Source organism: Cinclus cinclus, chromosome 10 (genome assembly GCF_963662255.1).
Source record: "Cinclus cinclus chromosome 10, bCinCin1.1, whole genome shotgun sequence".
In the NCBI taxonomy this organism is placed as follows: Eukaryota; Metazoa; Chordata; class Aves; order Passeriformes; family Cinclidae; genus Cinclus; species Cinclus cinclus.
In genome coordinates, this window is record NC_085055.1 from 4,779,263 (window position 1) to 4,793,744 (window position 14,482).

General features: G+C 42.1%; 1 protein-coding gene across 1 annotated transcript in view; it reads left to right on the forward strand.

The window, feature by feature from the left end:
• Positions 1-507: 507 nt before the first annotated feature.
• The window catches only part of FNDC3B (fibronectin type III domain containing 3B), a 145,967-nt gene continuing 131,992 nt past the window's right edge, over positions 508-14,482 (forward strand). The window contains exons 1-2 of the mRNA XM_062498916.1: positions 508-618; positions 8,335-8,410. Coding sequence (XP_062354900.1) covers positions 508-618; positions 8,335-8,410 — 187 coding nt within the window. The remainder of the gene's footprint in view (positions 619-8,334; positions 8,411-14,482) is intronic.

Sequence of the window (14,482 nt, forward strand, 5' to 3'; positions counted from 1 at the left end):
GGGTCATGATTATGTGGAAGTCAGATGTCTGGTCTTTGTTTTGCAGTGGCAGTTCACACTGTTTACAGGGCCCTAGAAAGAAAATAAAGGTGTTTGGCTTTGAAGTGTGGCTATTGAGTGAAATTGCTGTAACATCTTAACCCTGTGGGTGATATAGTTCTGAGAGTTGTGGCAGCAAGCAGGAGGGTGATTTATGAGCAAAACTGTCTCAGAACCTGCCTATTTCAGCAATGAGGGCTGAGGTTTGTAATTGTGGCAAAGAGTGGAAATCTGGCTAGTTGGTTTTTGGAATTCTTATGGAAACTTGACTTCCCATGCTCTTTATCTAACCTAGTTAAAACCTCTGTTCAGAGCCTTGAGCTCCCGTACGCCTCCTGTTACAAAAGTTGGGCTCTACTTAAGTCCCTGAATAGCAGAAGGACCTTCTGAAGTTACAGCAGGGTTTCTGCAGGGTCTTTACCTGATGTTTTCTCTTGCAGGAAGTCCGTTGAGGAAAATTCTCCATGAATGTACGTCACAATGATGATGACCGACCAAATCCCGCTGGAGCTGCCGCCGTTGCTGAACGGGGAGGTGGCCATGATGCCTCACATCGTGAATGGCGACGGATCACAGCAGGTCAGGAACTGCCTGCCTTAAATAAACTACTTCTGGGTCAACAAGATATTTTCAAGATGGGGGGAAAAGGGTTTTCCGTAGCACTAGGGAGTGCAGGGTATTTTCTGGGATGTGGAAATCTGCCTTTGCGCTGGAAAGACATTAATAACAGTGATTAAAGTGTACCATTAAATTTAGTGTGGTTTTTTGCATGTGTGTTCATTGAAGTAAAAAGAGTGGAATGGAAACAGTGGTTATAAATGCTGCCTATTTGAGGGTTTTGCAGAAAGTTAGTTGTAGGATTTACTTGTGCTCAAGTGACGACTCTTGTCCAGATATCTTACATTTGTGTGAGATTTTAAGATTTATAAAATGCTGAAATGAGGAAAAAAAATGGAAGCAAGAAAAGAGTGGAGAATAGCAGTGATGTCTGCTATTGTTTGCTTACCCAAATGTACCTTTCCCAACAAGCCTGTGTACTAGCCTGTGCTTCATTTTAAGAAGCCCATGTGACTTTTGAGTGGGGTTTTGAACAAAGGCGAGTTTGCAGTTGGTTTTTAATTTTTTTTTTCTGGGAGATAGTCTCTAATAAGCTTGATCAGAAGTTGGTGGAATGATCATAAGACCACAGCAATGCCTTCATGTCATGATACAGCCTGGAGGTTCAAGCTGGTGGGTGGTAGGTTCCCAAATATGTCATCTGGGATCAAGGTGTCTCTTTGGAGAGCATCTACCCTGGCAATATTTTTGTGTTGCTCGATTTGGTTCTCTCCTCATGAGAGATTTCAGCAAAGTATTGTAATGAAGATAGAAGCAAGCTGTCCTTCTTGAATCAATATCAAAGGTCATTCTGTTACTTCTTGTTCCCTGGATCATTTGTTCCTCCTTCCCAGCTGTGTTTTCAGCTAGACCAACCTCAAGAGGAAGAACAATTTCTGCTTTCCTTGTGACATTCTAAGTGTTTTTGGTTACCTGGAGTCTCATTATGATGTAGATTTTCACTGATGTGCTTTGGTTGTCTTGTTTTTTTTTAAATCATTTTTGCAAAATGTGCTTTGTCTGGAAAAAACAGAAAAGAGTGCTTTCAGTGGCTGTACTTACAGAGTCCAATATTGGGCTTAGATGAAGGAACAGTCTTATTCATACTGGAAAGGATAATTGTTCTTTAAGTACACACTTTCTTCCTTGCTGGAAGCCGCTTACCAGGTCAGACTGTCCTGTCAGTGGGTCCTTTTGTATTAGAGAAAGAGCAGGTGAATTGTTCTGAGCCCTCCTTTGAGATGGTGCTCTAAGCCCAGTCTTTCAATTTCCCCATCTTTGATTCAGCAGCCTGGCTTGGCAGATGCCTCTGTTGCCTTTAAAGTTGTTTCCCAGCTAATGGTTTGCATTAAAAAGAATTGCAGGTGCACTTGGAAGCACATTGCTTCTTGCTTTTGCTGTGTTATGCAAGCACGACCCAGTAGAACAGTTCTGGGCCAGGTCCCTCTTCTGTGCTTGCTGGATGATGCTTTTAGATCTCATCTCCTTATCTCTTGAAGTACCTATGGCTGAAATATCAGTTTTCCATGGGACTTTTTTGGCCTCTAGTCTGGATGTGCCCGCATCTGTTGCGAAGCTGAACTACCTCTATGCTTTATTGTTTTCATCCTATTCCTGAAACTTTGCTTTTTAAAAATACAGTTCTAAAAATGGAATTAAATTGGAATAAATTGTTTGTTTGATCTTTGCAAATTAACTAAGTTAATTGCTGTTAACATAGTTTGTTGTAAGGTGGAAACAAATGTTAAGTGTTTGTTGAAAGAGATTGTAGTTACTTGTAAGGTGGGAAGAACCCTCAGGATAGATTCACATAGGAATGACTTCCTTAAGAAAGATGGTTTATATGACTGCATAAATAAGTTCTAGCTTTAGGAGGGACAGACATTTAGAGGGTGTAATTACAGTCTCCATTAGAAGCTGGTGGTGAGAAAGCAGAGCTGGTGGAAGACAAAGTGTGGGGAGTTCTCCAGGCTGCAGTGGCCAGCAGCAGCTCAGTGCCCCGTGCTTTGGGGCTGACAGAATGCAGGTTCTGATGGGCTGCTCTGGGTACACTGGCTGCTGCTCACCCTCATGTGTTACTGGATTTGTGAAACCTCAGCTGTGCCAGCACCGCAGAGCTGCAGTAGGAGCTGTGCCTGGAAATGCTGAGCTCCAGGGAAAAGCCTTTCCTCAAAAGACCCGTTCTTATACATGTAGAATAAAGGAGGTGGTGAAACACCTTGGCCTTGCCAGCAGCCAGCTGGAGAGTGATGCAAAAGGCAGATCTGCCAGGGAACAGGCCTGCACTGTAAGGGAATTGTATGGGAACATTCCCTTGCTTTATCTTCCAAGAGCAAGGGCTGCAAAGCTGCACAAGGCAGGGCAAGGAATGTCTCTGCCTGCTTGACAGTAATCCCTCTCCTCTAGACTACCCAAAATGGCATTTCTAGCACTGACTTTTTTTTTTTTTTTTTTTAAGTTTCCCACACTTTATTTCCACTCCTGCTGACTGTGTTTAATGCTTTCATGTCAGCATGCTGCATGTCAACAGCAGCCTCCAGAGCTGTTTCTGCTTCTAATCCACTTGTAACTCTTTAGGGGATTCAGGGAGCAATAATTAACCTTTTGGTCCAAGAATTTCAGTGGTTTCCTGTAGGTACTCCACTGCAAGCTCTAAGAAGCTTGGAGTATAAAATGGAGGGGCAGCTAGCTGTGCTACAGCACATCTGTACAGAATGTTGGGCTAATTAGTTGGGGAGGTTTTATTTCAGCTTGGTTCACTTGTTGCACCTGCAGAGGTGCAGTAGGTTTTCTGCTTGCCTGCTCTTTGTAAAGCTGTGTTTACCAACCCTGTGGTTTCACCACTTGGCTTAGGCTTAGGCACTACACATAGTGCTGTGTGTGCTTGTTCTTGTCCTTTGGGGTCACAGGCTTTCAATGAGGGAGACAAGGGTACAGCTGAATGAGGAACAAGATTTGGTACTCTTCTGTAGCATAACAAGTTGCTGCACCTTGCAAACAACTGAAAGTGCTTTAGCTGGGTTTTATACTGAGCCACAGCATCTGAGCTGAGTGAATGAACTTTCAGCCAAAATGTAGTTACTTCTTCATGGTTTCTTGATTTATTAATTTATTTTGTTTTTACTGCTTCTTTGCATTTGTGTTTTAAGGTTTGATAAATTAGGAGGTTCAGGATCTGCCACTTGTGGGTTTTGCTGTAAAGAGCACTTGTGGTAAACTGACTGAATTGCTTCATGCCTCTATTAATACATCTATTTTTTGTCCAGTCCAAAAAAAAAAGTTTAAGCTCAGACACTACTTTGAAGTATTCATTTTAAAAAGTCAGCTTTATTGTTTAAGATGTAGCATGTTCCTTGATTTTTCTTACTGAAAAGATGCTGAAAGTGTTTAGCCTGCCTGCTCCGTGTGACTGAGAGATGTGTTCCTGAGTATTGTACACAGAATGTTCGGAGTTCCCTGGTCCTTCCTGTGGGATGCATCTGGAAATTTATTGGGACACTGTCTTTTAAACTAGATAACAGAATGGATACAAGTGATTGCGTTTTTTTCAGTGTTTTATTGCTTATTTTCTTTGCCCAAAAGATGCAATGAATTCCATAAGTCATGTTCTGTAGGTAGTGTAAATACAATAAATTCTAATGGTTTAAAGCATTTGTGAAGAACCTGTGGCTGGATCCCAGGTGTTGCCTATGATGTTGTGCTCCCCAGCTGTATGAAGCATGATATATCTCATGGAAGGAAAAATTCACCACACTGGAAAATGTTTAATGTGGGGTTTTAATAAGCCTTAGCCTCGCAAGCAGCTCCTTGACCTTAGCGAGGAAAATGTTCTCATAGGGGGGAAATACTTTAAGTGAGCTCTGGGACTGAATTGCATCACATGGATTCAGGTGAACATCATCCTGCTCACTGCTGAGAGAGGCCACAGAGCAGGTGGGAGATGATGGCTTGCCTCCAGTGTGAATTTTCTTTGGTGGGCTCCAACTCTTGCCTAAGTATAATAGTAGTGTACAAAAGGTACAGTGTATGCCCTTGGTCCTTATCAGGTGGCATTTCTGCATTTGTATGAGTGTTTCCCCACAGTGTATATGGTTTTATATCATAGAAGGGTTTGGATTGGAAGGGACACTAAAGCCCATCTCATTCCACCCATGACATGGGCGAGGACACCTCCCACTGTCCCATGTTGCTCCAAGCCCTGTCCAGCCTGGCCTTGGACGCTTCCAGGGATCCAGGGGCAGCCACAGCTTCTCTGGGTACCCTGTGCCAGGGCCTGCCCACCCTCACAGTAAATAAATTTTTCCTAATATCAAATCCAAAACTTGCTGATTTGTTTATTTCTGAACCCGAGTTTATGGCTGCATTAGCTTTATGGGCACTTCTTTAGTCTCTTCCCCTTCTTCCCCTGGCCATGAGAGTTGGACAGTGGGAGCAAGGGAGATAGGAGTGACACGTGCTTGGCTTGTCATGAAAGCTTAGTCTGGACGTACTCTGTAGGATTATAAATATTTATAGTAGCTATGCAACTTGGTAACATTCATCGCTCAACAAACATGACTTTCAGTAAAATAGAATGGCATTCTTAAATGCAAAAAGAGCATCATGGAGATAAGGTTTCCCTATGGATGCAGCAGGTATGGTTGGGCTTCAGCACCAAGTGGATTAAACTGCTAAATTAAACATCCAAGTAGTTTTTAGGGGGAACACAAATCCTTTGGGATTGTGCTGCTGACGCCCTGCTGCCAGCTGTCACATGCTCCAGCTTTTTGGACGGGAGGAGGCTAAGGACTGAAAGTGGGCTGGGGTGACCTCAGACACAGGACCACACCCTGAAGATGCTGCCAGCCAGCAGGGAGGGTTCCAAGTGACCCTTCAAGTTCTCCTCCTCTATTGCCGTCTCATAATTGTGCATGCTTGGGATGATGAATATTGGAAGAGGCACAGCACAATTAAAGATCACCTGGGTTTGATTTCATTAAAATAGATTTTTTAATGAAAAGCTTTAGAAGCAAGGCGTTCTCATGAAGATCCCTTGTGTGAAAGGAAAGAGGGGAAACAGAGTCCCAGGCTGCAGAATATGGTTTTGTTGTTTATTAGGACATGGGGGAAAAATAAATCATGGAATAAGTTTTATATACTTAGTGTGTATAAACAAAATAAGTTGCGGTGTGCTTGACATTATTTGTCCAGGCAACTGGGACAAGTCAGGAGTGTTGGCTGGAAGGTGCCCCATGTATAATACTCAACATGTGTTGGCTTTAATGGTTTGGCCTGAGCTCTGCATCTTTGTTCAGTGCTGTGCAGTTGTGAGCTCTGGGGAGTTGTGAGCAGCATGGGGGGACTGGGTGGTGGGATGGGTTAAGGGAAACACCCCAGTACTCCAATTTTGGGAAAGGAGGGGCTGGAGCTGGGATGCAGCCTCTGGGAGGATCTTGCCTGAGGAGCCTGGTTGCTGCTCCTGGGTCTGAGGCCACTTTGTTTTCATGTCCTCCTCTTGTGCCCAGCCCTTGCTCTGCTGTTGACCCACATCAGTCACACCTTGGCTATTCCTGTTTGCTCTTGATATTGCCGCCTTCCCCCAGCAACAGGCTGTAAATGTTTTTTTTTTTTTTGGCTCCAAAGGTGGCTGACTTGAGCATCTGTCAGTTAGGAGTTATTTTCATATCTATAACATTTTAATAGAAGCTACTGTAGATAAGTCCCAGACTCTGCCTACAGGCTGGTGGTGGGGGAACAAAGCTGTGTGGCTGCTGCTGTGCAGGAAACAAATTTGTTACTGGTACCATTTGTCTTATTCTGTGTCTGATGAGGCCAAGATGATGCTGCTTCATTTTGACTATCAAAAGCTGTGATCGGGGACATCACTTTTTTTTAATGCAGAACCCCAAGGAATTATTGGTAAGGGACAGCTGTGGGTGTGCTAATGGGGGCACTTGTGCTGGTGGTGGACCCCTGGGACAGGAATTTCTAAGTCTTCTGGTAACTCTGGGGTAGGCATCAGCCTTGTGTAGAAGGAGGAATCCATCTGTCCTGCTTTAGGGAAAGCACGGAGCTTTACATGCACGGGGCATCAGTCTTAGGGTCTGTATTTTGAGGAGCCTGGACCAAGTTCTTTGAAGTTGTGAAGGTGTACAAGGGCTTCTGATTCATGCTAATCAAATTTGTTAGTAAATAACCAGCTTTAGGGTCGTAAGTTTAGACACGTAATGCAAATGAGTGATGAAATATTTCTGTGATTCTTGGCCTCTGTGTTCTAGTTTCTTGTTTATTGGTTGTTTTGGATTTTTTTATTAAGCTGGATGACATTGCATTGCTCTGCGCTTCTTTTGACCTGATGCCCATGTCCTGCGGTGGATAATTCACGCCTATTCATAGCAAAAGAGCACTTAAATGCTGTCACTTAAATGTTGATTGTTCAGAGATTAGGGATGGAATAGCTTTGTGCCTTTTATCTTTTCTGAACCATTTATTGCGCTCTGTATTCTGGATCAGATCCACCCTGATCAGTGCTTCCTGAGAAATGATTGTTGCAGACAACATAATGGCTTTCATATGTCATTTTCTGATTTCCAGCTTGTGCTTTAAAAATGTTGGTGGAATAATGGGTTTCTGTAAGATTACTGTAATTCAAAAGGTCATCTAGGTAATAATTATCTTATGCATTTGGTTTAAGGAATTCAGAAACACAACATGAATTCAAATTCACTCTTTCCAGATTGAATGATTAAGTTCTGCATGCAGATGTCTCAGAATATAAAGACCAGACCTAAATTTAGAGAGAGCTTTCACAAAAAAAGTTGATTAATCTTGGTACAAATTGAAAATTCAATTTATATCTTGATTGAACTTCTGACAAAGCAGTTAGCAGAAGTGTGTTTCAAGTATTTTAGTGGAAGTTTCAGGAGCAGCAGGGTGGGATAAATGGTCTCTAGTTCCTGCTGAAATTGTCAGTTTAAGAAAGGATTCTAAATCATAGGTTTTAAACCCATTGTTTCAGATACCTGAAAATTAATAAAGATGCTACAATATAGTGTGAACTGGGACATATTTTGGTGCTTTCTAGTCCTTGTGTGATCCTATCATCTGCAGGATTCAGCAATGAGTGATGGGCTGATAATTTTATTATTTAAGAAAATATTATATTTGTTAATAAATAGTTAATAACTGCTTCTCTGTGCAGTGTTGATACATGTGTGCCTACAGGTTTTGCTTAACTGAGATCTGCTATGTGCAAGACTGAAGTATAAATTTTTGAAAACATAATGGATGAACTCCCCCACAGCAAAAAACGTTTATTCCTGTGAACTTGAAATCCTGATATGGGTTGGTGTTGCATGTTGGAGTTTATGTACTCTGTCTTCTCATGTGTCTCTGGTCTGAAGATTTATGTCCTTAGCTATCAGCATTTGGTCAAATTAAATGTACCCTCAAGATTTTGGTGTGGAACTCAAAGCCATAATTCTCACCTATATGCAATTCAGTTATGTCTTCATTTCAGCTCTTAAAATGTAGATGAGTAGGCGAGTTTCAGCTCTCTGCCTGCTCCTGGGGTCTTGGACAAGGTTAATATGCTACTCTGTTCCCTCCCTGCCCTCCCTACCTCTTCCAGAAAAGGGATAGCACAGTTACTCTTTTGGGGAAACTTTATTTTTTTGAGATCTTTCTTAGTGAATCAAATGTTTATTTTTCTTTCTGCAGGTATTTTTGGTTCAAGTTAATCCAGGTGAAACCTTTACAATAAGGGCTGAGGATGGGACCCTCCAGTGCATCCAAGGTAAGAGGATACACAAACCTGTGCATGAGCATTGCTTTGCTTTATGGAATACCTGTTCTGTCATCTCTCCAAATATGTGATCTGCAGCTCTGAAAATGCTCTGAAAATGCACTGAAGCACTGGGGAGTGAGAACTTGCAGACGTGGCTGCTCTCTGTATTCTAGGAGTTCAGTATCTCAGAATGAGTCATGCATTTCTTGGAAGTCCAGGAGGATTTCTCTCTTGTGTTATTTATTAGTCCCATCTTGCAGCTTCTTTGCATCTTTTCTGTGACACCCCCTTCATTTAAACAGTGTAGGAGTGGGTGGTTCTTGCTTGAAGCTCCATCCCCATGGAAATGATGAATTAATAGTTGTTTGAGATAGACGTTACAGAAGCATCCCTGAACACCATCCAGGGTTATTTGGTCTTGATGAGCAATAATAACAGCAATTTAAAGCTGCTTGTTGAGATTTATAGCCAACATGCTGTGTGGTAAGAAATTGGTCCATGTGGCAATTAACAGAGGAATAAAGCTGGCTACTCCTTTTATTTGAAAAGAATGCTTTATTCTGGCTTAGTACATGAAAGATTTCCATTACAAATGTAATTATGACCCCATTTACTTATAATTTCATTCGTGCTCAAAGTGGTGTTCAGACAGTGTATTTAAATGAATGCAACTTGAAACCTCATGGTTCTATATTCCCAGTAATTTAAGGTGTTTGTGCCAATGGGACTTGTTTGGTACTCATCAGCAGTCTTTCATAAAATTGATTTAGAATTTCCAGCATAAGATTGTCTCTTTTATTTGCTATAGCTGCAGTATTGACTGCCAAGGCTCATGTTTATTTGTATACACCCTTGCAGTTTGACCTAAAAAATTGTAATATTCTTTTCGAGCTAAAGCTTCTGATCCTACTTTATTGTAGAATATTTTTATTGCTGAACTGCATATATGCTTCAAACACAGGAAAGCACCTGACTGTGTTGCTGTTGTGTGGGGCTTTTTTTTTTGTTTGTGTTTTGTTGTTGTTGGGTTTTTTTTGTTTGTTTTTCCTTTTTTGATAAAGCTGTTCATACCATGCAGTTGTGGAACTTAATGTTAATAGTGATCTATTGCAGAAGATCTGTTGTAATCAACCCGCAAATATACTAAGATTTGGATTTGTGACAGTTCTGGTTTTGTGCTCTGAGGTTATTATGAAATACAGGCTTATTTTGCGTGCAGTGTTTCTGGAAATTACACAGCCTCTTGCTCTACGAAACTTAGTGTCTTTTTCTTGCAATGATAGAGTTTTTGGTATGTTTAAAGGTTGTAAAGTGTTTGGTGTGTTTAAAGGTGAATGTATTCCCTGTACATAGAGCAGCACTCAGACAATAACGATGCATTTTCCAATGCTCCCACACTGCACTATGATTAGCAGGATAAGGAATAATTTTAGCACTATGTGAAGGCAGTGTGAAAGTCTCTTTCTGGGCTGTGCCTCTCAGCTGGTAGCTCCCTGTGGAATAGATGATACTTGCTTTTTCCTTACTGCCACGTACTCAAGGTTATGACATAAGATGTGCTGCTGAATATTCTGAGTGTGAAGGACTGCTTTATTAGAAATTGGGTGATTCTCCTGAGTTCAGGGAGTGAACACTGTTAATAAAAATTTGAGATGTCAGGCTTGGTAACACTAAATTCTTCAGGACATACGAAAGCTCTTCCCTTTGGCATGTGACCGTTCTGCAGGGACAGCTAACTTTGCTAGTGTGGAATAATTTTTTTCCCCCTTTTTTTTTTTTTTTGCGTATGACTCTTTGAGCAGTATAAAGCCTTCAGGCCTGGAGCCTTCAGTTCTGGAAGTCCTGTGAGCCCCACTTTGTGTCCAGAACCTTGTTTGGCTCCACAGCTGTGGTGTATCTGGTTATGATGTACTTTAGAGGACTGAGACAAAAACAACGGATATGATGATGACTTAGTGAATCTTCATTTGTCTTATTCAGGTTGGAAGAAAGACACTTGCTTGAGTAAAACCTCTATGGAATATCCTCTGTTTCAAACACCCTGAAGTGTAATTAGCCACTAATTGAGTAGTCACTGTTTCAAGCCAGAAAGAACAGATGCGCTTTAAATGTTTCTGATGTTTTGGAGTGGTGGAGAAATCTCAAATACAAAACATTTTTCCACTTCCTTGGGGTTGCAGCAGTAAGATAATCAGTGGAAACTTTAAAAAAACCAAAAAAACTAAATAAAAAAAAAAGGAATAAATATGTATTTGTAACTGAGGATGCGAGCCATTGCAGCAAGTGCTCTCTTAATTTGTTGGGTTTTTTGTTTTGTTTTGGGTTTTTTTTTGGCATATAGTTGAAGGTTACTTGTTTAAGACAATGTTTTATAAGCACTGTAGATCATGGTGTGGGCCTGGATTAGGCAGCTCTTGGAAATGATGGTGGCTGGGAGAAGTTCAGCTGGTCAGTGGGCATGCAGAGGGTCTGTGGCTTCTTTGACAAGACAGATCTAAAGAGAAAAGAAATAAAAAAACAACAATAAATCTGGTCTTCTGGAGAAATCCAGCCCTTGAGTTCACAGTCCACATGGTGAGTTGTTTAGGGAAGCATCTGAACAGTTCCAGGTGGTGTCAGCAGGAGTTGTGTTGTTGTCCGACTTCCTCAGGATTGCCTTCTCCATCCCACCTGGTAGAAGAGATGCTGTGATATGTGACTTAAGTAGCCTTTGTAACAATAGCCAAATAAAGGACTAAAGAAATGGGATGTTTGGGTTTAATTGAGATGAATTTTTTTAATAGTTGCTAGAAGCTCAATCAAGTAGAAGCCTGTGACCTGAGGCTTGTGTGGATGGGAGGCACATGGTGCTGCCTAGCTGGGCTATTAAACACCCCAGGGCTTGCTGGATGTTGGGGCTGGCCACCTGGCCGGTGGTATGAAGTGAAAACATAAAGCACATCCTTTATTCATGTGTGATTACATGGCCTGTCTTTGTTCCTTTTAGTCCATGTGGGTGTTAATGGCAAATTATTGGTGTGCTTCCTTTGGGATTTCCCTGCTCACCCTGTGCTGGCCAAGACCTGGAATGAGCTTGGGGCTCTGACTGCAAAGCTGCACCTCCGGGTGGCTCAGGGGAGACTGATTTGGGATCGTCATTCAGTGTCTTTGGAAGATGGAACATGTGTCTGTGCTCTATCATCAGTACTTTAAAAGCTGCTCTGTATATGCAGTTTCACAGATATTAACTACTTCATAAATGTGTCAATGCTTTAAATGCTTTGTTTCCTTTTCACGTATTCCCATTTTATTTGTCAAAAACTCAGGACCTGACTATTGCTAGCTCTGCAAGAAAAGGACAAGGGCAGGGCATATCCTCAGCCATTTTTTTACTCAGCTGTTAACTCTGGACCTTGTATTTCCTTTGTATGAAAGATTGCTTCTAGCTACTGCTTTGTGGTAACCACAGTAAATGAAATATGGAGCAGGGTGAGAGCCTGGATCTGGTAACTACAGAATGGAATTGAAACAGACCCCTGAATTAAAAAAAAAATTAAAAATTCTGCTTTCTAAATTTCAGAATAAGCAGATCTCTTGTGAAACTGGCATGCTCAAGAAACTCAGTTTCCCTAGTGGCTGATTAAAGATGATTTTTTTTAACTAGTATCTTCAGATCTTTGGTAGGAACTTCTGTTGCTGCTGAGAGTTTTGTCATTCACACTTTAAAAATCACTGTTTGTGCATAGTTTGGGGCAGTGAAGCTGTACTTGAGAATCTGTTCAGAGCTTTTCTCTCCTGGAAGGCAATAATGCCAAGCTGTCACACCCGATGTGGTAGGAATAACATGGACAGAATGATTGTTCTAGTGCCACTTGACTTTGCTTGTCATCCACATGTTGAAAATGTGTATGTACAGAGTATGCAGGCTACATATCCACTGATCACACAGAACTGCCCAATTATTGCTAAATGCCCTTTTTATTGCCATCCATGTAAATGGTCCTCAAGCCAGATCTCATTTTCTGCCACAAACCAAACTGAATTTTCTGTACGCATGTAAAGCTGCAAAAAGCTTGTAACAAGGTAGAACAGGTAGCAGAAGACCAGCTGATGGAATAAAAACTGGGATTCCTGGTAATTGCTGCCTAACCAATGCTGCTGGAAATACTCTCTTGAAACTTGCCTCTAGCCTTTGTACGCCAGCACAATGTTTGGAATAGTGAAGAACAAAATTTGCCTGAAAAGAAAACAAATACGCTTAAAGGATTAAAAATTCTGTTTTAATTCTGGCCTGGAACAGGGGGAATTCACCTTTGCATAGGGTGAGCAAGGCTCTGCAAGAAACTGGCTTCTGTGATTTATTCATGGACAAGGTACAGTTGTGCAGTAGCATGTTGAATCATAATTTTCTGTGTGGCCTACAAGGACCTAAATTTGTTTTGGGTGGTTACATTTTGAAATGAAAACAGGGTAAAAACATAGACAGTTTACTAATACTGGTACTTGTTTCAGGTGATTTTTTTTATTTTTTTTTTCTGAGTGTTTTGCCATTGAGGCTGAGGTTGAAGTCTTTGCTTCTTATCTTGTGAAACAAAGAATGCAAGGATTAAGTTTCAGTGCTGCTTTTTCTATGGCTCTAAAAGTGAGTAACTCAAGAGAAAAAGACCAAAAGTATGCAAAAAATCTAGCAATGATTTCTCAAATGAAAGATTTCCTGGAACTAATGTTCCCTTAATTTGGTGGGTGGGTGTGGTTTGGTGTGGTAGTGCAAAGGAATGGATAATATTAAAGGCTTAACAGCTGTATATTTGTATAGAAAGAGTGTGTATGTCAGTGAAATAAGGCTGTTAGTATAGTCCAGGCAAACCAAAAAAGTGTGTATTTTTTTTCCCTCTAAGGTATGAGGTTGGAGATGAGGAAGTGAGTCAGTTTCTTGCAGAGGAGGCAAGAGTTGAAAATAGATGGGACAGGACATATTGTGAGCAGATGAATGGTACCTGTGGAACATCCCTGGGTTGGGGACAAAGGCACCAGGATGGGAGTGGTGGTGGGCACATACAAGGGAACAGATGGATCCTAGAATCCCTGAAGGGTTTGGGTTGGAAGGGACCTTAAAGATCAGCTCATTCCACCCCCTCTGCCCTGGGCAGGGACACCTTCTGCTATCCCAGCTTGCTCCAAGCCCTGTCCAGCCTAGCCTTGGACACCTGTAGGGATGGAGCAGCCACAGCTTCTCTGAGCAACCTGTTTTAGGGTATTTACACTGTCACAGTGTAAAGAATTTCTTCCTCGTACCTAATGAAAACCTGCCTTCTTTTTGATTAAATCCTTGTCCTGTCACTCCATAACCCTGTCCAAAGTCCATCTCCAGCTCTTTTGGAGCCCCCTTTGGGCACTGGAAGGGGTTCTGAGGTCTCCTCATGGTCTTCTCCAGGCTGAAGGGCTCCACTCTCAGCCTGCCTCCATAGCAGCCTTACTGTTATCTTCCTGATCCTTCTCTGGACTCTCTCCAACACCTCCACCTTCTTTCCATGTTTGGGGACTACAGAGCTGGAAGCAGTACTCTAGGTGAGGTATCAGGAGAGCAGAGTAGAGGGGGAGAATCACCTCCTTTGGCCTGCTGATCCCACTTCTTTTGGATGTCACATCAGAGGCTGGGGAAGAGAGAAGCCTGAGGAGACAGAACAGCAAGACCCAGGTGCAGGGAGCTGGCTGTTTCCAGTGCTGTACTCACCTGGTGCATCAGGAGCTGGGAGCACCTGCTCTATCACTCTGCAGGTGCAAAGGCAGATGTTGGGTTGTGCATCAGAGGACCTGGCATGGTTTCACTCTGAGATGAAAGAACAGCAGCACCTGAAATCGTGTTGCTTTGGAGAGGCTTTCAGAAGGCTGGAGATAGACTTTGTTAAAGGGCAACTGTGTAATCTGCAGGTGGAAGGCTCTTTGGGCCCTCCAGGGCAGGCACTGCCTGTGTGCTGGTGAGATCCAGAGGCTGGAGTAGGAGTCCCTTTGGTTCAGTACCTGCTTGTGTCCAGAGCATCACCTGAATTATCAGAACTTGGCCCTTGGTTACATTTAAAGAAGTAAGTTCAGGATTGTATT